Consider the following 22,064-nt stretch of genomic DNA (forward strand, 5'->3'; position numbering starts at 1 on the left):
TCTGTCCCTGCTTTTGCTCTTGGCTAGACTGTGGTGTCAAACTAGATTCTCCCCCAAATCTGACTCAGTGAGCACTTTCTCTTTGCTGCTCCTAATTTACCAAATCTTCTGCCACAGGAGGGAACAGGCTTGACTAATGGCACAAATCGTATAGTTACTTCCCAGATAGGCTTTGATGCTGATGTTAAGGAGTGAAGACAAACAAGGAGCAAGGACCCTGCTGACGTTGCCTGGGCAATGGCTGGCTGGGCACTAACGCCAGGAGCAGCGATAGCTAGAGATGTTGCCTTTACCACAGTGGTTGTCAAATACACAGCACTCACGCACACGCGTGTGCACACACATGCCTGTTTTTCCATCGAAGTCTCTTACGCGGCTAAGCTTGACAAGTATATATCTGGCTGTATTCTGCCTTTTTATATCTTTATTTTCATTTAAAGGGGACTGAGATGTTCACTTCGGCTTTACTACGTTTGTCCAGAGTCTCAAGTGGGGACGGGGATGGCCATGCACCCCGTTTCCCTCATCTCCCACAGCATGCTGGGACAGCTGTAAGCGGACCCACTCCTTGTAGGGAATTGACGGTTCACATTAAATAGCATATTTCAATGCAATAATGTCTTTTATTATTCTGTTACACGCAGTCTAACGAATTCCTGATTTAGAGACGTGCAAATCCAATCTCATACACTTTTGTCAGTAGGTTTTTCTTGCATAACCTATTGATAATAATTATTCTTGGAATCATTTTAAAGAGAGAAAAGAAAATATGATTCTCTAGTTTTCTAACAATGCATATTAATCACAGAATCTATATTTTGACGTGTCTCTGAAGAGGAGTGCATCCTCCAAATCCTTCTTTTTATTTAGTAATCGTCAGCATCACCAGCACAGATGGCAAGCAGAGCCTTCTCGTAATGCCCTGAAGCGAAATGCTGAAAAGAAGAAAATGTAATGTATTTGAAATACAATGTCATCGTATTTCTAAAAAGAAGCATAATTCCTCTGAAGTATAGAATGAAAGACCATGGGCCGTTAGCATCACAAAAGCTATTTATATTTTTCATCTAAATATTTAATAGGCCCTGAGAATTATTCCCTGGAAGTTACTGAAAGATAATGTCATGGTTATAATCAATAGCACGAAGCTTATATAAGGTTGATGGAACCCTAATGTGTTTTTATAAGAAGAAGAACTTCCAGTTAAATCAAATCTTCTCCTCAGCTTGAAAGAGGTGTCCTCATTTATTGTTGTAAATCAGTGTAGAGTCTGGAGGGCAAATTGGGCAGTAAGCCTCCGAGGGCTGGAAGACGTTCATGTGCTCATTAATATGCAGACATTCTACTTCGAGAAATCTGTCCTGAGGAAATAATGACCAATTACTGATGAGCCCAAGATTTATGCTCCATAATATTATGTATAACAGTGAAAAAGTAAAAAGCAATAAATAATAATGTGGGGCAGTTTTTGTACTTTATTTATTATTATTATTTTTTTCAGTACGCGGGCCTCTCACTGTTGTGGCCTCTCCCGTTGCGGAGCACAGGCTCCGGACGCGCAGGCTCAGCGGCCACGGCTCACGGGCCCAGCCGCTCCGCGGCACGTGGGATCCTCCCGGACCGGGGCACGAACCCGCGTCCCCTGCATCGGCAGGCGGACTCTCAACCACTGCGCCACCAGGGAAGCCCCAGTTTTTGTACTTTAGAACTTTCACAGTGGGATCCATGATTTAATAGAAATATTTCTTTAAGTAGTAAAACATTTTTTAAAAGAAAACATGTACAAAAAATTTTGTTATTGGTTATCTGTGGTGGAGAATTAGGGCCATTTTAATCTTTTTATCATGCTTCCATAGTTTCTAAGTTTTTCGAAAAAAATGATACTAATAAATAAAAGGAATTATAAAACTTACCTTTGTTAAAAGTCAACTCTCACATCCATGTTCTCTTACACAAAGTTGTGTAATTATAATTCACTGCCTTAAATGCACATAGTAAAGTTGCATTAATCATCTGTGAATATTAGTAGGTTTTGAGGTGGCTGTCGTTAATTGCTGTATAGGTATTAGAACTAGTTTATTCATTTAGAAAATGAGTTATGACACGCATTTCTCAGTGAGAAATGTTTAGCACCACTAAAAGTTTAAGGTTTTGAAGGTGGCTGTAAGGAGAGTTTTATCAAAGACGAAGGAGGAGGGCTTCCCTGGTGGCACAGCGGTTGACAGTCCGCCTGCCGATGCGGGGGACACGGGTTCGTGCCCCGGTCCGGGAAGATCCCACGTGCCGCGGAGCGGCTGGGCCCGTGAGCCGTGGCCGCTGAGCCTGCGCGTCCGGAGCCTGTGCTCCGCAACGGGAGAGGCCACGGCAGTGAGAGGCCCGCGTACCGCAAAAAAAAAAAAAAAAAAAAAAAGAAAAGACGAAGGAGGAAAATGTCTCTTAAATGCTCCATTAACCCTTCCTCTTTGAAACCACTTCAGCTCCCTGAGGGCCTACAAGGTCTTCTGGGTTGTGTGATCCCTTGCTCCTTGGGTTGTCAGGTTTCTTCCATATCTTTCAATAAACTAAAAAGCTATTTTATGCAACTGAAAATTTCAATGGAAACAACGTGGACAAGGTAACAGGATTTAGCTATGTGCAAAATATACATTAAGATACATTCTAGGGCCCTGTGCTTGGGTTAATGCTCTGAGGGTGCCATCTTGAAGTTCTTTATACTTTTCTGAATGAGGAGTCAAACGTTTTCATTTTCCATGGGGTGCCCCAAATTACATAGATGGTCCTACGTATTCTCATAATTCTTTGCTAGGTTTTATCAAAATCCAGGCTAAAGCTTAGGTGTATCAGAATGAAGAAACCACTGGCCTGTTGACTTCTGAGTCATTGCTTCTTGGCATGAGCTTCAAGGGCTCATGGGATGGCAGTGTGCAGAATTTTGCACCCATGTGATGGGATCTGACTGGCTGCCCCCTCCTATGACAACACAGGAGAGCTGACCTCAGAAAGCTCTTCTTACAAAACGTTTTCTTCCTGGTGCTGGTCATCCTTGGGCTTGTAGAGCCTCATCACATGATCATAGGGTGAATAGTTTACATGACAAACCAATGACTTTTGCTTAAAACACATCAAAGAGGAATACGTTTTGTCACCGAGGTGAAGGGCTTTTCCTCACCTGTTGGTGCACTAAGGCTGCCTGACCTACTAATGTAGATGATCCCAGCCAGAATATTTAACTTTTTAGATTCCACCGTGAAGTTACTTAAATTACAGCTCTTGTTTCAGTTTCGAAAAGGATCAGATATGGGTGCAAATAAATCATGAGTAGGAGACTTACTCTGATATCATGGAAGAGGGACTTCCCGTATCTCTCTTTGTATCGTTTCCTTATGGTCATCAGGTCTATTTCACTTCTGGCAATTAGAATCCTGATCACGGTTTTATTATGGAAACCAAAGTCCTAAAAGACACAGCCAAGGGGAGAAAAACGATAAGGAAACAGCACCTTAAAGTCAGTCTCTCTAAAATCGACTCATCCTCTTTTCTGTGGCCGTGTGCTCCTGGTCCTGTATCCCTCAAGCCCTGGCATCCCCACCCACGGGCATCGAGCCAGCCCCCTGCCCCCCCCCCCCCCACGGTACACACACAGTGAAGTGGTCCATCTACTCTGCTTCTTAAATGCCCTCTAATCTCTATTTCCAGGGTCACAGCCTTGATGCTGGCCCTTATCACTTCACCTGATTCTGCAATAATCCTCTCTTTTATTTAAAAAAATTTTTTTTTAATTGGAGTGTAGTTGATTTACAATGTTGTGTTAGCTTCTTCTGTACAGCAAAGTGATTCAGTTATACATGTACATATATATACATATATATACATATATACATACAGATATACACATATATATACATATATATGTATCCACTCTTTTTTAGATTCTTTTCCCATATAGCCCATTACAGAGTGTTGAGTAGAGTTCCCTGAGCTATACAGTAGGGCCTTATTAGTTATCTATTTTATGCATAGTAGTGTGTTTATGTCAGTCCCAATCTCCTAATTTATCCCTCTCCCCTTACCCCTGGCGACCATAAGTTTGTTTTCTACGTCTGAGACTCTATAATTCTCCCTTTTAAACCTGGTCAACCTCCCCACTGTCTCCTGAACACTGCACTTTAAGATGCAAATCTGATCATGTGCTCTTTCTAGGTAAAAATCCTTCCTGGGTTGGGAGGTGGGTCCCAACTCTGTTAGATGAACGTCAGCGTTTCTAAGACGGCAATTATATTTTAATTTTATCGTCTGCTTATTGTGGAAAACTGTAAAACTAAGAATTCCAGGTACTCAAAATATTTGCTGATTTAACCTCCAATACTGAAAAATACACAGCCATCCCTTTCTGTGTACTAGGTCCAGAACGAATACTGCTTCACAGAGTAATGTCAACCTGTGTGTTCAAATGGAGCACTGGTGACATCCAGTGGCCAGGAAGCAGCAGCTAATTTTTCATGTCTGAATGTTTTGGGTATGGACCTACTAACAAACTTTTTCATAATTTGAAGTGATGAAAATGAATGATCCAACCAACTTCCCATATTTAAGTTGTGTATCATTCGCTTAGAATACACTGCAGAAAAACAGAGATCTTCCTTGGCGAGAGCTGGTGAAAACAGCTTTTGAACAATACTTGACATTGGCAGGAGGCGCTTGTATATGAAGACTCTGATTACTGGAATATACACTCCTCTGCTGTACCTGCAAACTGTTCGTGAGTACACCTGCCTTCCTTTTTGCATTGACACACGGAGCGAGGGTAGAGTTTTTATTTATTATGAGGATCATTGGCCCTCACTTTGGGCATAATTGGAATCAGAGTAATGTGATTATTTTCCCAAGGTCATTCACAAGTGAAGCTTTACTCTTTTTGTGGGAGAAGGAAACAGTTGATGTCATCCAATATCCTTGCCCAATACACTTTAAAATATATAGTTAATCAAATCCACCTTTATTCTTGGAAATAGAATCAAAAAGAAGCAGAGGACTGTGGGCACTGATCTTCATCCTGTGTTCTGAGGATACATGGGTTCTTGTACCCAATGAAAAATACTTGTACATCAATAAAAATAAATAAAAAAAATATTCTTGATGATTAGCATATTATCCAAGCTTGTTGGCTGCCTCTAAGAAGTTGGTCTATAACAATTTCTTTGAGGATAAAACACTCCCGTTAAATTATTGTACCACTGAATTGTTTTTAACGATTTTCTTTTGAGTTTTCAGGGCTATGACATCTGTGGTGATTTGTATGAGACCTTTTCATTTTCCAAATATTTTCGTGCACATTGTGGATGAGATATGCATTGTCTCATGCACATAAGTGTTTGTTTCTTTGAAAATGAACGCACCAAAGATGTGCAGTTGACTATCACCGGAAACTAAAAAACATTCTCATTTAATTACAAAAATAGCTTTAGAGTTTATTGTTGTCTAGCTGTCTCATTTTAAGTGTTTTTTTAAAATAAGACTTTATGTTTAAAAATAACCACTCACATTTTGTGTTTTTAAAGTTCAGGAATGCAGCCATTTCTTTCTGAGAGTTTGTAATGTTTTGACATCTTCTGCTTGATGCCATATGTTGTGTAATTGCCTGAGTATGAGGGGGTGGTCTTCATATGCGGTAAAAGCATTTGGACCTACCATTTCCTCCAGATGCTAAGAAATGCTAAAGCACATCTCCTTGCGGGGAGAGGCCCCAAGGAATACTTCTTAGGGACCTCTGTTTGACACAGAAAGCAGAGTGTTATCTTTATTTGATGGATCTCATTTTGGTGTATAATATAGTTCTTCACTGGAGCATATTTTCTTTGAAATTAATATATTTGCAAACAAATTCAAATATGGGAATCAATATTTAAGTAATTGAAGTAAAACGAGGCCTTTGAGAAAGTAGACATGATTTCTGAAGAAATGTTAAAAATACGTGGCTCATACTTACATGGATTGCACTGTATAATCTGTAAGCAAAATAGGCTGGTTTGTCTCGAACACAGAGAACTAGGAAAAATCAGAGAGAAAAGAAGAAAGTTTGGGAGTGACAGTACATATTTTCTTCAGAATTTGGGAAACAATGAGAACGCTTTTTTGTTGTTTTTTCCAGTTACAATCCTGGAAGACTGATATTTTGTGAGTTGTCTGTGGGATCCCTCATCGTACATTGTATTAAAACGTCAACATGTAGAATAGCGGTAAAACCATAACCTTCTTTACAAGGGAAAGGAAGTTAGTATGTACAAGATGAATTTAAAGGTGTGAGATCCCAATCACCTGAGAATTCAAGGTTTCCTAGTGTGAAAGTTGACAGCAATTAGGAAGGGTGTGGGTTCATGAAAGTTAAAGCTTGCCAGTTTAGTGCATTGTATCAGTAGCCGATGCATGTTTCCTCTACAGAGTGAACATTCCGTCTAAATAATTAAATTCAGGGGAAAGTGACTCAATCAAGAGCTTGCTCATGCATCTTTAATTCAATCAGAGCTAATCAGCATGCATTGTACCAAACACATTATTACTCACCGATTGCAACTAGCAGCTCTTGAAAGGATCCATCATAACATTCATTGATGGCATCTACTATGTCTTGCCCAGAAATAGTTTGAAATTCCTGGAAAACTTCAACAAATCGATATAATTCAAAGGAGATTTTATGAATACTATAAATTTAAAATGCAAACATGGATTTGATTGCTTATACACAGTGAAGGTAAATAAAGTATAGGGGTGGGTGTTGGGTTGCAGTAGGCCGTCTTTTAAAATTTTTTAATGGACTTGTGTGTGTCATATATAGTAGAAAAAAACCAAAAACGTATTTTAAAAAATAAGGGAGACAGAAAGGTACAGCAGTTTGGGGAAAGTCGAACGAAGTAGGACCAGTAAGGCAGCTTCACCCAAATCACGACTTCAGTAATAATGACCTTGGTTCATTACGGACTGTGTTCAACATATTCTTTTTAAGACAACATATGATGCACCTAACAGGAGATAGGTAATACAGGTAAGTTCTCCATCAGAAACAGAGGTGGTTTTAAAAAGTTTAGTATTGAAAGGTTATGTGATTCAATTATTGGCAAAATAAAATTGTAGGGGAACTTCATCCTTAGCTATGTTATCAGATGAGGCACGTCTGTATAAACATAACCCCAAAGAGGTACCTTTGAGATAACTGGCTTTCCTCTCTTTATATGTAACACCCCCCTTTCCCAGTTACCTACTTGCTTTTTATTCTCCAGTCAGGGGGTAGCTGTAAAGAACAGAGGGCAGTTACCCAGACACAGCTGCTGGTAGCTCTTGTTACACAGGATCATTTGCAAAAGCGTTTTGTGCTCCCCTGTCCTCTGCTGGCAGGTCTCCCACAGCACCTGAGACATCACAGACCGCCAGGTAGCACCGCGGCCCCAGGCTGGCGTGCCCGAGGTCCCGCGGTCGCCCCAGGGCTGGCCCGTTACCATGGCGTCCTGGGCAGCCGTGGCAGGGTCCGTGTACCCTTCTTCCCTGGTTCCCTGTGAAGTAAGCACAGGTTTCCCCCTGTAAGTGCTCTGAACTGACAACTTAGTAGGGTCACCGGGACACAAATCTTTGAGCCGCCAACACACTGGAGACTCCTAAGAAAGTTCTGTCATTAGTCGGAGTTAGTCTGCATTTCTTGGGTACTTTATGCAATGCAGGTCTTTTTAAAAATGTGGGCACTTTTCATTTTTTCATTGTAGCCGAGGTAATCTTTCAAAGGAGTTGACAAGTTTTTAGCTTTTCCAATTCCCTGGGTGGTATCTCCGCCGCCCACCCCTTCAAACAGCGCCTACTGCCTGGCGGGCTGGTAGAGATGGGATTGGGATTTTTAACATCATCAGAAGGAAAAGGCAGAGAGAAAGCGTGAGTTAATGCTCGGTCTCTGACTTGTAACATCTCGTATTGGCAACAGGAAAAGAACCACGAAATCCAGAATGTGTGCAGTGAGAGTATTTTGTAAATTTGTTTCACTCCTGCCTCTTTATCATGTGAAGAAAGAACGGACACGGCCAAGCTGCCCTAAGAGAAGTCCTTTCAAACAGGAGGGAAGGAGAGCTTACCTAATGCAGGACCCTCTGGTCCCTGAGGGTTATGAGGACAAGAGGGCAGAAAGAGGTCAGAGAGACATGTGATGAGACAGTTTATTTAACCTTTCCTTTCCTTTGGGTCCAGATCTGGAGGAAATGCTTTTTTTTTTTTTTTTTTTCTTTCTTTTTTTGACTTTGCTGGAAGAACACAGAGCACGCTATCTTCTGCTCCTGTTGTCTTTTCAGACTCCGGAAATGGACTCAGTGATAGAGCAAGATAGGGCAGCCGAGGCCAGGAAGACACCTTCCTGAATTCATCTCAGTCCCGAGGCAGCACGGATGGGCCCCCAGTCTCTCATCTGCTCCTGATGGAGGAACTTGCCCGCTGGTCGCCAAGCCGGCAGCGGAGGCTGACAGGTGGAGTGGTTTATGGCCGCAGCAGGGCAGACCCTTCCCGCGGGCCAGGGCTGCGGGACAGACCGCGCTGGCTGCATCCCTGTGGGCAACACAGCCCGGCACTTGGTGTGAGTCCTCGGCTCCAGAGAGAGCAAGGGTGAGGGCAGACCCTCATGAAAGGTTACTTGGTTCTGATCAAACTGAGACAGACAAAGCCATTTAAGTTAACCAGCTTAACTGGTCAAGTCTCGTCTTCTCAATGGGATTTGCCCCGACCAAACTGTGCAACGTAACCTACCCACCCTCCCCTCCCCTGCCCCGCCGTATCCTTCATCACCTAACATGCTGTGAAATGCACCGATTTATTAGATTTCTCCGTAGCTGTCTGCATCCCCCGACTAGAATGCAAGCTTCTTAAGACTGGGGTCTTTGTCTCTTTTGATAATTCCCTATCGTCCTTGGCACGTTGTAGGCTTTTGAGAAATATTCGCGGAGTCAATACTCAACGAAGGAAGAGAAGTTAAAGAAATACCATTTAGATGGCAGAATTTAAACAGCAGTTAGTAGAAACGGGAAGATTTTCTGGATCACTGAAGTGTTTTTTGTGATTTCCAATCAAACGATGTAGCTAAGTAAACACCTGCGCATGCAAAGTTTGTGAGAAATATTTAAGAATTTTCTGCGGTTCTGAAATTTTTGTGAGAGATTTGAGTTTTGGACATTTAACTTGAAATGCTGCCCCTCTGTTTACTTCTTTGTTCAGTTAATTGCCAAAAGCACTTTAAGCAGACTGGTAGGTTAAAAAAATGTGAATCAGTTAATGTGTGATTTAGCTTTTCCCAGCAAGTGGATTTTGTCATATAAAAAGCCTAAGACAGTAGACTGGTAGGTGATGTAAATGCCAGAGAAACGGCATAAATGAGAATTGGGGTTAGGGGCAAAATAGAAACGTGAAAGGAAGAAACTAAAGGAATGAAAATGTGGCTGAAAGTATCTGGAGCAAAGTGGCTACAGATGATTCCCAGAGGCCTCAGGTCATGAGTCTGAGGAAACATCCCCGGGAGACTCCTGACAGCCAAGACGAGGACAGTTTCCATGTTTTCTGTCTGTGGAAACATTTATCTGCAGTGTGATTTGCACATAGGGACTAATTGATCTCTCAGTGACTAACATGTCATTATTTGACAGATAATTAGATCTCCTGTAAATCTGGTTTAATAAAAGCACAGGAAGTGCTGTGAGTCAGTTCAGTGATTGGCATTCGTTTTTCAAGAAGAACGTGTTCTGGTTGAGTGGTTTTCTTATTAGAAAATTCTAATGGAAAATTAGAATGGAAAATTCTAATTTAGAATTAGAATTAGAATGGAAAATTCTTTATAGATTAAAAGCTCTTTTTTTCCCCAGAAAGTATGACAGTAGTTTAAACACTTCATGTTTCATGAATACCTTAAAGCTTCCAATTCCCTCGATCTCTATTAATTCATAAAAAAAGAGGTGTATCTGAATGTTCATGATGTCAAAAAGATGAAAGCCGTGGGCGGTGTTTCCTTTGATTCTGAAAGTGAAGATGCAGAGGGAGGAGGAGGATGTGATAATCGCTGAAGAATTTTAGAACATGGGTCCCGGGAGGGGATGGAGCAGAACGGGTTCACTTCCTTTAATATGCAGGGTAAATACCTGGAATCTCAAGAAAGCAAAATGATAAACCCAAGGACACACAGCTGACTTAGAGCCAAGAGCAAGAGATACATAGAGGGACTTCCCTGGTGGCGCAGTGGTGAAGAATCCGCCTGCCAATGCAGGGGACACGGGTTCGAGCCCTGGTCCGGGAAGATCCCACAAGCCGCGGAGCAACTAAGCCCGTGCACCACAACTACTGAGCCTGCGCTCTAGAGCCCACGGGCCACAACTACTGAGCCCGCGTGCCACAACTACTGAAATGCGCACACCTAGAGCCCGTGCTCTGCAGCAAGAGAAGCCACTGCAATGTGAAGTCCGCGTACCGCAACGAAGAGTAGCCCCAACTCGATGCAAGTAGAGAAAGCCTGCGCACAGCAACAAAGACCCAACGCAGCTTAAAAAAAAAAAAAAAAAAAAAAGGATACATAGATATATACCTGGTTCTTTTACACAGAGTATCTGTCTGTCTATCTGTTATCTATCTGTCATCTATCTACCTGTCTACCTATCTCTACCTCTATCTCTCTATGTATCTATCATCTATCTACGTATCTATCTACCTATGTATCTATTATCTATCTATCTATGTATCTATCATCTCTCTATATATGTAGGTGTGTATCTATCATCTACCATCTATCAAACATCTATCTATAGAGAGAGACAGGGGCAGAGAGAATAAGGATCCCAAATGGAGGGTAGAAGGAACTTGGACAGTGGTGCCCCTCAGTTATTTTGCTGGAACTCATCACCTCTTTTTGTAAGATTTCTAGACAGAGTCTCTGAAATGGTGTACACCACACATAGTGGTCAGAAGTGATGGACTTCTTCAATTCTCTAGTTAACGTTACATCTTTTTCCACTCTTGGAAATTTACTGATCCAAAGCCTAAACCGGGAGGTCCAAAATGAAGAGCCATTAATGTAGAAGTCAGAAGTCAGTGGTCAGACTTCAAAATATTTAAACATCTATGGGAAATTATACATTTTACTAAGCATTACATGGGACTCCTGGTCTTGAAATATAAGTTTTTAACTTCCATTTTCAATTATGAGTTAAGTGCTTTCTTTGAAATATGTATTATCTTACACTTGTAATTTGTGTTTTACATTTTAAGGGGCATATACTATGAAACCTTATAAATACATTAAGTAAACCTCATTAATTTCCCTTGTGGCTTCTTATAAAATCTAGGTCTTGCTTCACCATCAATTTTTATATTCTATGTGGAAAGGACAACTTTACTGCTCTGAAGATTAAACACACTCACACACTTAAGTTCCAACTCTAAAAATTGAACTTAAGAAGTAATACTTTATCCTGTAAAGTCATAATCCAAATTAGGTGAAACCCAGTGATAAAATAAATTGTGTATTTTTAAAAATATGTGTCTATACAAATAATATTATATATACAATATTATATATATATTATATATTATATTTGTATATTATATATACAAATACACATCCTCATATTTATACTCTATCAAAAATAAAGCATTATTGTTTAATTTCAGGAAAAAGGAACTGCAATTGTGCATAAGATAGATACCCTATTACATCAAGGGAAAATATTGTTCACTGATTTTTTTTTTTCCCCTTGTGATTTATTTTCTCTCAAGTTTAGTTTTCAGAACTGTGTGTTTTATCCTGAGATGTAAGAGCTTTGCTTTATAAATACACACTGCGATCCTGATTCTTGGCTGTCAGCTACTTTTAGGGGGTTTGTAGCATAACCTTTGACGAGGTGCAGAGATTGTGAGAGGTTATTTGAGTACTTGATCGTTGGAATGTTACCAAATAGAAGTAGAACTGGAGTACAGTCAGATGGGGCTGGAGGTGGGAATAATCACTTTTAACAGTGGAGGTGGAGGTGTGGTGTCTTGGGGCTGTTTTCAGGTTCGTCTCTCACTCAGCAGACGTGAAACGTCAGGCCAGCCACGGAGCCCATCTGAGCTCCCAGGGACAGGGTGCAGCCAGTCGGCTCCCCTGGGGATCTGACTCTGAGATGGAGACCAGCAGGTATCTTGTTATATTTTTTTGCCTTAAAAAAATCTTTTTTGAAGTAGTGTTGATTTACAATGTTGGGTTAGTTTTAGGTGTATAGCAAAGTGATTCAGTTATACACATACACATATTGAAAAGATCCCTGCACCCCTATGTTCATAGCAGCACTGTTTACAATAGCCAGGACATGGGAGCAACCTAAACGTCCATCAGCAGAGGAATGGATAAAGATGTGGTCCATACATACAATGGAATACTACTCAGCCATAAAAAAGAATGAAATAATGCCATTTGCAGCAACATGGATGGACCTAGAGATTATCATACTAAGTGAAGTAAGTCAGATAGAGAAAGAGAAATACCATGTAGCGCTTATATGTAGAATCTAAAACATGATACAAATGAACTTATTTACAAAACAGATTCTTGTTATTATGGGATGTGCTGGGGATCAACCGCGGGTGGGAGAGAAAAGAAGCCAAATTTCTTTTCTCTTCAGTCCAGAGGCTGGACTGTGATATAGGCCTAGTGGAATGCAAAATAGTCCTGATGAAATATATTTTTTGTCTTACTAGAAAGCTTATATATTTCTTTAATAAATTGAAATAAATTTCTTTTTGGATACTAAGAAAGTAAAAACGTGTTTGCTATTAAGATGCAACTCATGGATTTATAATAGGACTTTTGGTTTTATTAGGGGCAGTACTAATGCCAACACAAATTTCTCACTGGAAACTGTTGTTTTAATTTACATTATGGAGCATCAGTCCTAGAAAACCAAAAGATGAAGACTCTTCTAAATTGAGAGAATGTTTTAATTAATCGTACAAGGTTGAAAAGTTAGAAAATTTTCAATTGACATGTTGCCAGGTAACATTATTTTTAATATTAATAATGATTATTAAAAACTTTTTTCCTATAATGACTCAACTTCTGTCACAAATTTAAATAAGCTTATTTCTACAACACCTTACACAGAAGTCTCAAGTTGGACGATATCTATTCTCTATTGATGTTCTCATCCCAAAGATTAGAATCTTCAGAATAGCACTTGATGAATTGATACAGGCAGTTTTATGCACTATGCGGCCATGCCATGCACATCCAAATTAAACCACAGCAAACCAAATTAAACAAGAAAGCAAATTCTTGATTTTGTTTTTACAAATAGAATTTTTACTTTAATTGAAAGGTCAATAGATTTGTTTAGTACTATGCCAGTTTTTTCAGTTGAACAATATGAAGAAATCCAACCAGCCCTAGTCACCAATCTCTCCTCTGTCTGGGGCAGCTAATACTTGCTTCCTCTGGAATCTTTCCTTTTGGATTTCTTTATTCCTAATTCAAAACTGACAATAACTTGGGCACAAAAAAAGGTTAAAAATATTTAAAATCCTTGTTGCCTGGCAATGAATGGAATTGTTAGTTTGTGTTCTAATCTGGCTGATATATTTATTCATTCTTAAATTATAGAGACTATTGTGAAGTACAGTATAAAGTTTTTAATCACAATAAACACACATTAAAGAAACCACACCTCCTGTGTTTGATTGGATGTGTTAATCCACCCCGGATGAGGAAGATAGCAAAATTGCCCAATCAGAAAAGAAGGAAAATGAAGTAGTCACTTAAATTTGCACACTGCCATTGGTATTTTAAAGGAAAAAAAATCATTATCAATAATTATTTTCTCCTTTAAACTATTTTCTGTATATAGACTAGTTCTAGACAGGGTAGAAAGAATTCTTAATTTTTATCTTTCCTGTGTAAAGTAATACAGTACTTTAACTTGAGAAATAAAGTTGTTCATTTTTGTAAAGAAACTTTGTAGAATTAAATAAAAAAGAACTCTCTAGGTAAAAGTTTGAACCTGCAATTTCAGAAAGAAAAATTAGCATATGGCTGTGGGTCTATTTTCTGGAGTGGTTGGGAGATTTTCTGTATTTTTTTCCTGACCCGATGTTCCCTTGTTTTCTTTCATTCTATAAGTTCTATAACCTGGGCTGGAACATCAAGAGTTCCATCCACTGCTCTCCCTGCTAGAAGATGGCTAGTCAACAATCTGAGTGATAACACAGAAGAACCGAAATAGCTTTTCTTGCGTAAATTCAAGCCCCTTGTTTCCTGCTGAATCCTCTCTCCCGTTTCCTGCATCACTTCATCAGGTACTGAGGGTGTGTCTGATTGATTTGGTCAACACAAACTCAAGGAGAAGATGGAATTACAGAAATAAAGAGATGGTAAGAAGGGAAAACTAGTTTTTATTTTCAGTAATCCAGATTCTCCTAATTTAAAGTCATGAGTGAGGCTCCTGGATCCTTATGTATACTGGACTCTCCTCTGGTGATTCTGACTATTCACCTGTTGGTGTGGTCCTGGGTCCCTGGGGCCTTAGGCGATGTTCTCATTCTACGAATTGTAACCGTAGTATTTTAAATCTGTTAACACCCTTGTAATATATAATTATTTATGCATTTATTGATAATTATAATCATTTTACTTATAGTAGATTGTTTTGAGAACAGAGATGGTGTCTTATTCGTATTTGTTTGTTTCCATATCCAACCCAAGTTTCTATCATAGTGCCTTGAATTTAGCTGGCATTCAGTACTTGTTATTGTACAGAATTCACTGTTAAACTGGGGTAAACTGGAGTTTTCTGTCCTATTTTTTGAAAACGAAACATACCTATTTTTTAAAATAGTGCAAAATGGTGTGAATTTTGGAGTTTCATACCTGGACCAAGTTCACCAGCGTATCTCTGAAGTGTCCCGAGGTCTCTGAGTAAATGTCCTCCTGCAGGTCGCGGCTGTATTCTGGGTACGAGAACGCCCATGTCGGAGGGTTGGTTTATGATAGAACCACATATCGCTGTGCTTGCCTAGGTCAGCGCTACTTCCCCCGTTATGTGTGCAAAGTGAGGAGACTTCTAATCTGCTGACACTTCTTTGTCTTTTACCACGTTCTACTCACATGAAGCCAATAAACAGTCCGCCCAAGTAATTTGACAGCAATGGTAACATAGGCCCAGCTCGGTTTTCTTAAAAAAAAAAATACTATGTCTATTCCCAAACTGAAAAACAACATTGAGAATCACTTCGCATTCTGCAATCTTTAGAATTCAGAATTCTGCCTTCTCTTTCCTTAGCGCACTGCGCAGCCCAGCTTTCCCCAAGTCTTTGTCCTGTCTTAATATTTTCAGTGAAGGGTCTTACTTCACTCCCCTTGGGAAAGTCTTGTTTTTGTTTGAATGCAATAGAGCTGATTGTTTGGAACATTTTCTTGACAATTCAATGTCACATAATACATGACGCAATGGAACTTAAGGCATTAAGCCTTTTTAAAAATGAAAAGAGTTAACCTTTCCACTTTTAAAATGCGTAAAAACCTGATTCTGCGGTGGATCTCAGTGATTAAGAGGTTTATGTAAGTTGAAGTAGTTGCCCGTATTTGCAGAATTCGCTGAGCGATCATCGCACTTTGCTTCGTTCTGTCTTTATACCTGGTCCCTCCTAGGTAAGAGATACGATGCTCCCTGAGCCACTGTGCCAGGTACTTGCTGTCCTAATGTAAACACCCACCTCATAGAAACTAGTAATTATTTTCCTGGAAAGTCCGCTTCACTTGATTGTCTAGGGAACTGTTTCATTTTTAGTACCCTAATCATCGATTCTACCTAGTGAATTAATTAGTCTTGAGTGAGTGGTATTTCACATATGAGTGTCTTAGAAAATTCTTTAAAATACATAAACTGGACCATTTTACGTGTTATTGGAAAAATATAAAGTTTATATGAGTGTAAAACATATGTACAAATGTGTTATTTCCTTACGCAAATAGTAGGCTTCTCGCATCTGGAAAATTTCTCCGTTTGTTCTTGAAGCTAGTATATCAATGAGGCAATTTTCATCAGTGCCTGCTCCCTGGAAAGACAGAGCGAGAGAAATATAAAGGCATCTGTGCTGGAAATAACGGTGCAGTCTGTGCAGTAAAGGGATACAGTCTCCCTGGTGTTCTGAGAGGTGGCAGAGGGCAAGGAAGTATGTTTGGGATAAAGAGAGGCCCAGTTCAGTCTACCTCTGCTACTTACTAGCTGTTTGGTCCCAAGAAGATAATATTATCTGAAATTCTGTTCCTTCATAGAGCAAAACAGCATGGGCATTTCTAAATAATGTGGGAAGAGATGTTTAAGCAACGCTCATGACACTGATTCTTTTCCTGCTAGAATATCAATTCTTGGGCAAGCTCGAAGTTGATCCTGGGTCTGTAATTTTGCAAAGATGTTTTCAGAGACGTCTCCCTGCCTCTCCCCGGTTGTGCACTTCGGCACCGTTTGCCTAAACATTTGGACTGGGTACTTTCTGTAGTCTCTTTCAGCCATAGGCATACACTCTTCTCTGATGGTGATTTTATTTTATTTTATTTTATTTATTTATTTATTTTTGCTGTATGCGGGCCTCTCACTGCTGTGGCCTCTCCCGTTGCGGAGCACAGGCTCCGGACGCGCAGGCTCAGCGGCCACGGCTCACGGGCTTAGGTGCTCCGCGGCATGTGGGATCTTCCCGGACCGGGGCACGAACCCGTGACCCCTGCATCGGCAGGCGGATTCTCAACCACTGCGCCACCAGGGAAGCCCTCTGATGGTGATTTTAAAGACAGCACATCTTTTTCAGAAAGCTTCAGAAATCCTTTCCATTCTATGAGACACCGATACAATGTAGCAGTTTCACCTAAACAGTAACATAGGACTTACTTCACATCATTTTGCAAGAGGTAGGGATTGACATGGTGCAACACTCAATACTCTGTAATGGGCTCAATGGGAAACGAATCTAAAACAACAAATAAGAGCGGAGTGGATGTATGCACATGTATAACTGATTCACTTTGCTGTACACCTGAAACTAACACAACAGTGTAAATCAACTAGACTCCAAGAAAAATTTTTTTAAAAATAGTAAAAAAAAATTCAGTACTCTTGAGATTCATATCTACTCGCAGAATTTTAATTGAGTAAATTCCACATATGGAATTGTAAAAAAAAAATTAGTTGAAATTCATATTTTACATAAGGCTTATTCTGATCTACAAATATGATGGCCAGGATCCAGGTTCTGTAATTTTTTTCCCTTTCCCTTTTCGAGTCACACATTGTTCCCAGACCAGGGTAATCAGGTCATTGGCAGGCATTGTATTGGAATGATTGCAGCAGCTCTGCAGGTGTTTCATATAAGCATTTGGAAAGATGTGAAAAGCCATTTGTCCCCCATCCCTAGCCAACAAACCTCTAACAAATCTGTAGTTAATTTCTTTCCTGTAAGAAAGAATTGTTCTAATCCTTCAGAAGTAACATTTTGCTACATTTGAGCAATAGTTTTTGTAAAGGATTAATTTAGGGTCACAAAAATAAAGATGTCATCTATATTTTGTCTCTGACTCAGTATTACTGCTGACTCATTACTTTATGAGCCCAATTTATACCACAGTGTAAAGAGATTCACATGAATTGTAGTATATCCTCTTAATGTATGAAGATATACTGGGGAGAGACAAATCCAAACAGCCCTGGAAGCTTTCCTTTTGGCAGGTTGGCACAGAGCAGGGTTGGTGGGTCTGAGTTTGCACAACAGGAGAATCAACTGATCCCACCACTGGGCTCTGGAGGTCCCCCCTTTCCTGACACCCCCCCAGCATTCCTTTTGTTTCTTCTTTGCGCAGAATTTCCCTCCCCTCCCTGATCACACATAGCAGCATCATAGGGCAGGTCCCACACTATGGAAATATTTTCGCGTCCGACCTCTACCTTCATGGCGTGCCAGAGCTCGTGGGCATCGTAGGAGGGCGGTGGGTACATGAGGCCCACCATGACTTCCTTGAAGTGATCGGAAAGCTTCTCCTTCAGGTCACTAACCAGGTCCTGTGGAGGGAAAAACAAATACCTTCATTATATCGCTTACCAATTTTATGAGAGAAATGGGATAATTGCAGAAAGTCTTCTAGTACGATTTCCTTTTCCACATCACTTCACATAATAACTAGTCTGGTTTTAGTTCACACGTGTGTATGTGGATAACACGAGATCGTGGACTTGAGAGTTTGAAAATGACTGATGTGATGACATCTCTGCATGAAACACCATCTGTATGGATATTCTAGTCACGTAAACACAGAAGGCTACTCCTTCCCTAATCCCAACCCGACCCTCTTCTCATCTCATTATGAAAATAAATAAAATTTGAAACCTGAAAGCATTTTAGTTGCGAGTGCTTAGTTTTCTTGTGTGGAATTAATGAAAGAAAGTCCTTAAAGAAAATAGGCATTTTATTTTATCATTATAGCAATGTCTTTTAGCAAAGAGTTTCTGGTTATACTATTGCCAAAAAGCTTGTATAACTGAATTAAGTAGTCTTAGAACTTTCTTCAAATAGTCACATGAACATACTTACTGAAAATATTGAAAATTAAATGCTTAAAAAGAAAAATAAGTGTGCTGGATTTTTGGCCTTGAAATACAGGTACTAGAACATGAAATTGATCGTTTTAATGTGACTTTCCTTTTATTCACATAGAGTGGATGTTTAAAAACATATATGCTCAATTTATTTTTTGTAGGGTTACAAAGATATCTGGAAGGTATTTAAAATTTACCATTTCTTGCTAAAATGTATAGTGTATATTCAGTTTTATGTTGAAATACACAACATTTTAGTTCTGACTTGGTTCAATAATATAATTCAATAAGGCATAATAAATAAGCTTTGTTCCAATAAAAACGAAATAGTCATAATTTTCATTTTATTTAGTATAATCTGGCAGCACGTTTCCTATACTGTGGGTTTTCTTTATTAACAAATAAAAGCATCATCCACAAGGTGGTAATTGGTGACAGAGAGAATCTATTGAATTTTCACCCAGGTCAGTGCAAGTTGTTTAATGAGCAGTTAATCGGTGTCTGGAGTTGTGGCAGGTGCTTGGAGTAGATACAAGACTTGTAAGATCGCTTCCTCATGGAGTTGGTAGTCTAGTTAATTCCCTCGTTGTTCACCATGGACTGTTTCTAATCCCTTTATCGAAGAGTCCTGAAGGTGCTATTAGGAGACAGGTGAGAGCAATGGATAAAGCTGACATGGACATCTGAGCTTGTGAAGGCTTTGTTCTCAAGCTCACACGAGCTCAGTACATCTTTTTTGAAGTAAAGATGGTAGTGTATTCAATGGATGTTTATTTCTACTCTTTCCCAGACATGGTGGTAGGAGCTGGAGGAAAATAATACAGGGTCTCTGTTTTCAAGAGGACCAACATCCCATAAACCCAGACGTAGCGTAAGTAAAGATGTGAGCTAATGCTTTCGAAGGCTCTGATCTTCATTTTTCACTTTATAAGATCCTAAAGCAGTTGTTCAAGAGAGTTCTAAGAATTCAGATAAGATATCAGAATGGCCTTACAGGATCAGAGGACACAAGACACAGTTACACAAGGAAGGACAAGTGGCATGGAGATAGGAGTTCAGATGCCATTTGTGATGGTTAATTTTATGTCAGTGTGGATGGGCCACAGCACCCGGATATTTGGTCAAACATTCTTCTAGATGTTTCTGTGAAGGTATTTAAAAAAATTTTTTTTTAAATTGAAGTATAGCTATTTTACAGTGTTGTGTTATTACTGCTGTACAGCAAAGTGACTCAGTTATACATGTATATACATTCTTTTTTCCTGTTTTTTTCCATTATGGTTTATCCCAGGATATTGAATATAGTTCCCTGTGCTCTACAGTAGGACCTTTTGGTTTATCCATCATATATATAATAGTTTGCATCTGCTAATCCCAAACTCCCAGTCCTTCCCTCCTCCACCCCCCTCAACCACAAGTCTGTTTTCTATGTCTGTGAGTCTGTTTCTGTTTAATAGATAATGTCATTTGTGTTGTATTTTAGATTCCACATGTAAATGATATCATATGGTGTTTGTCTTTCTCTTTCTGACTTACTTCACTTAGTATGACAATCTCTATCATATCATGTTGCTGCAAATGGCATGATTTCATTCTTTTTTATGGCTGAGCAGTATTCCATGGTATATACGGACCACATCCTGTGAAGGTATTTTTTAGATGATTAACATTTAAATCAGTGGACTTCGAGTAAAGCAGATTACTCTCCACACTGTGGGTGGGTCTCATTCAGTCAGTTGAAGACTTTATAAAAAAGACTGATTTTCCCTCAAGAATCCTACCAGCAGACGGCCTTTGGAACTGAGCAGCTACCCTCTCTGAGGCTCTAGCCTGCCATAGTCTCTGCTGGCCTGCCGTGTGTATTTGGACTTGCAGGCCTCCGTAATCATGTGAGCTAATTCCTCAAAATCTCTCTCTCTCTAGACATCTGCTGACATCGTTCCCAGCGGTGAGGACCTTGCATAGTTGGAACAGCACGTAGTTGAGATGTTTCCTTCAATAGGGCTCATCATGTGCCTCTCACAGGTGTTTATTCTCCCACTACAACAAAATTAACTTCAAACTAACCATAAAAATATATCTGGAGAATCCCAAATGTTTGGAAATTTTAAAATGCACCTTTGTATGATCCAAATCTCAAAGAATATATCACAAGGGAGTTAGAATATACTTTTAATTTAACGAAGGTGAAAATGCAACATGTCAAAATTTGTGAGATGCAGTGAAGATAGTGATTGAAGATACACGTTTAGCTTTAAATATTTATGTTAGAAGAGAGACATACAATCAATGACCTAATCTTCCACCTCAAAAAATCTAGAAAAAGGAAGAGTAAATTAAATCCAGAATAAGAAGGAAGGAAATAAGGATAAAATCAGAAATCAGTGAAACTGAAAATTAATAAATACTAGAAACTGTGAATGAAATCAAAATGTAATTTTCTGAAAAGATGAGTAATGTTAATAAAATTCTAAGTAGACTGACAAGAAAAATAGAAAATACAAAAATATTGGCAAAGTAAGAGCGACATATAAATATTACAGACATTAAAGGAAAAAAGAATATTATGAACACATTTATAACACTATATATGTAAGTGAAATATAGCCGATTTACAATGTTGTGTTAGTTTCAAGTGTATAGCAAAGTGATTCAGTTATACACATATATATATTTTTAATTTTTTCCAGATTCTTTTCCCTTATAGGTTATTACAAAATATTGAGTAGAGTTCCCTCTGCTATACAGTAGGTCCTTGTTGTTTATCTATTCTCTATATAGTAGTGTGTGTCTGTTAATCCTATACTCCTAATTTATCCCTCCCTTTCCAACCTTGGCAATCACAAGTCTATTCTCTATGCTGTCAGTCTGTTTCTGTTTTGTAAATAAGTTCATTTGTGTCATATTTTAGATTCCACATGTAAGTGATATCATATATTTGTCTTTCTCTTTCTGTTTTACTTCACTTAGTATAATTATTTCTAGGTCCATCCATGTTGCTGCAAATGGCATTATTTCATTCCCTTTCATGGCTGAGTAATATTCCACTGTATATATGTACAACATCTTTATCCATTCATCTGTCGATGGACATTTAGTTTACTTCGATGATTTGGCTATTGTAAATAGTGCTGCAGTGAACATTGGGGTGCATGTATCTTTTTGAATTATGCCATCGTCAAAAAGTCTACAAATAATAACTGCTGGAGAGGCTGCTCACCACCTATATGTTATGCCTATCGCCTTGCTGGGGCATCCCTAGAAGCTTCCTGTGGCTGCATCACAGAAACAGCCAAGCAGAAGCCAAGGCTTGATTTGCTAGAAAGGGTGTGGAGAAAAGGGAACCCTCCTACACTGTTGGTGGGAATGTAAACTGGTGCAGCCACTATGGAGAACAGTATGGAGGTTCCTTAAAAAACAAAAACAGAGTTACCGTATGACCCAGCAAAC

At 39.4% G+C, this 22,064-nt stretch overlaps 1 protein-coding gene across 1 annotated transcript in view; it reads right to left on the reverse strand.

The window, feature by feature from the left end:
• Window positions 1–866: 866 nt before the first annotated feature.
• ANXA10 (annexin A10) overlaps window positions 867–22,064 on the reverse strand; it is a 41,626-nt gene continuing 20,428 nt past the window's right edge. The window contains exons 4-12 of the mRNA XM_059070963.1: window positions 17,967–18,080; window positions 15,996–16,086; window positions 14,900–14,979; window positions 7,491–7,544; window positions 7,310–7,403; window positions 6,562–6,657; window positions 5,987–6,045; window positions 3,332–3,454; window positions 867–935 (exon numbers count right to left, since the gene is read on the reverse strand). Coding sequence (XP_058926946.1) covers window positions 867–935; window positions 3,332–3,454; window positions 5,987–6,045; window positions 6,562–6,657; window positions 7,310–7,403; window positions 7,491–7,544; window positions 14,900–14,979; window positions 15,996–16,086; window positions 17,967–18,080 — 780 coding nt within the window. The remainder of the gene's footprint in view (window positions 936–3,331; window positions 3,455–5,986; window positions 6,046–6,561; window positions 6,658–7,309; window positions 7,404–7,490; window positions 7,545–14,899; window positions 14,980–15,995; window positions 16,087–17,966; window positions 18,081–22,064) is intronic.

Source organism: Kogia breviceps, chromosome 8, assembly GCF_026419965.1.
Source record: "Kogia breviceps isolate mKogBre1 chromosome 8, mKogBre1 haplotype 1, whole genome shotgun sequence".
NCBI classification, from domain to species: domain Eukaryota; kingdom Metazoa; phylum Chordata; class Mammalia; order Artiodactyla; family Physeteridae; genus Kogia; species Kogia breviceps.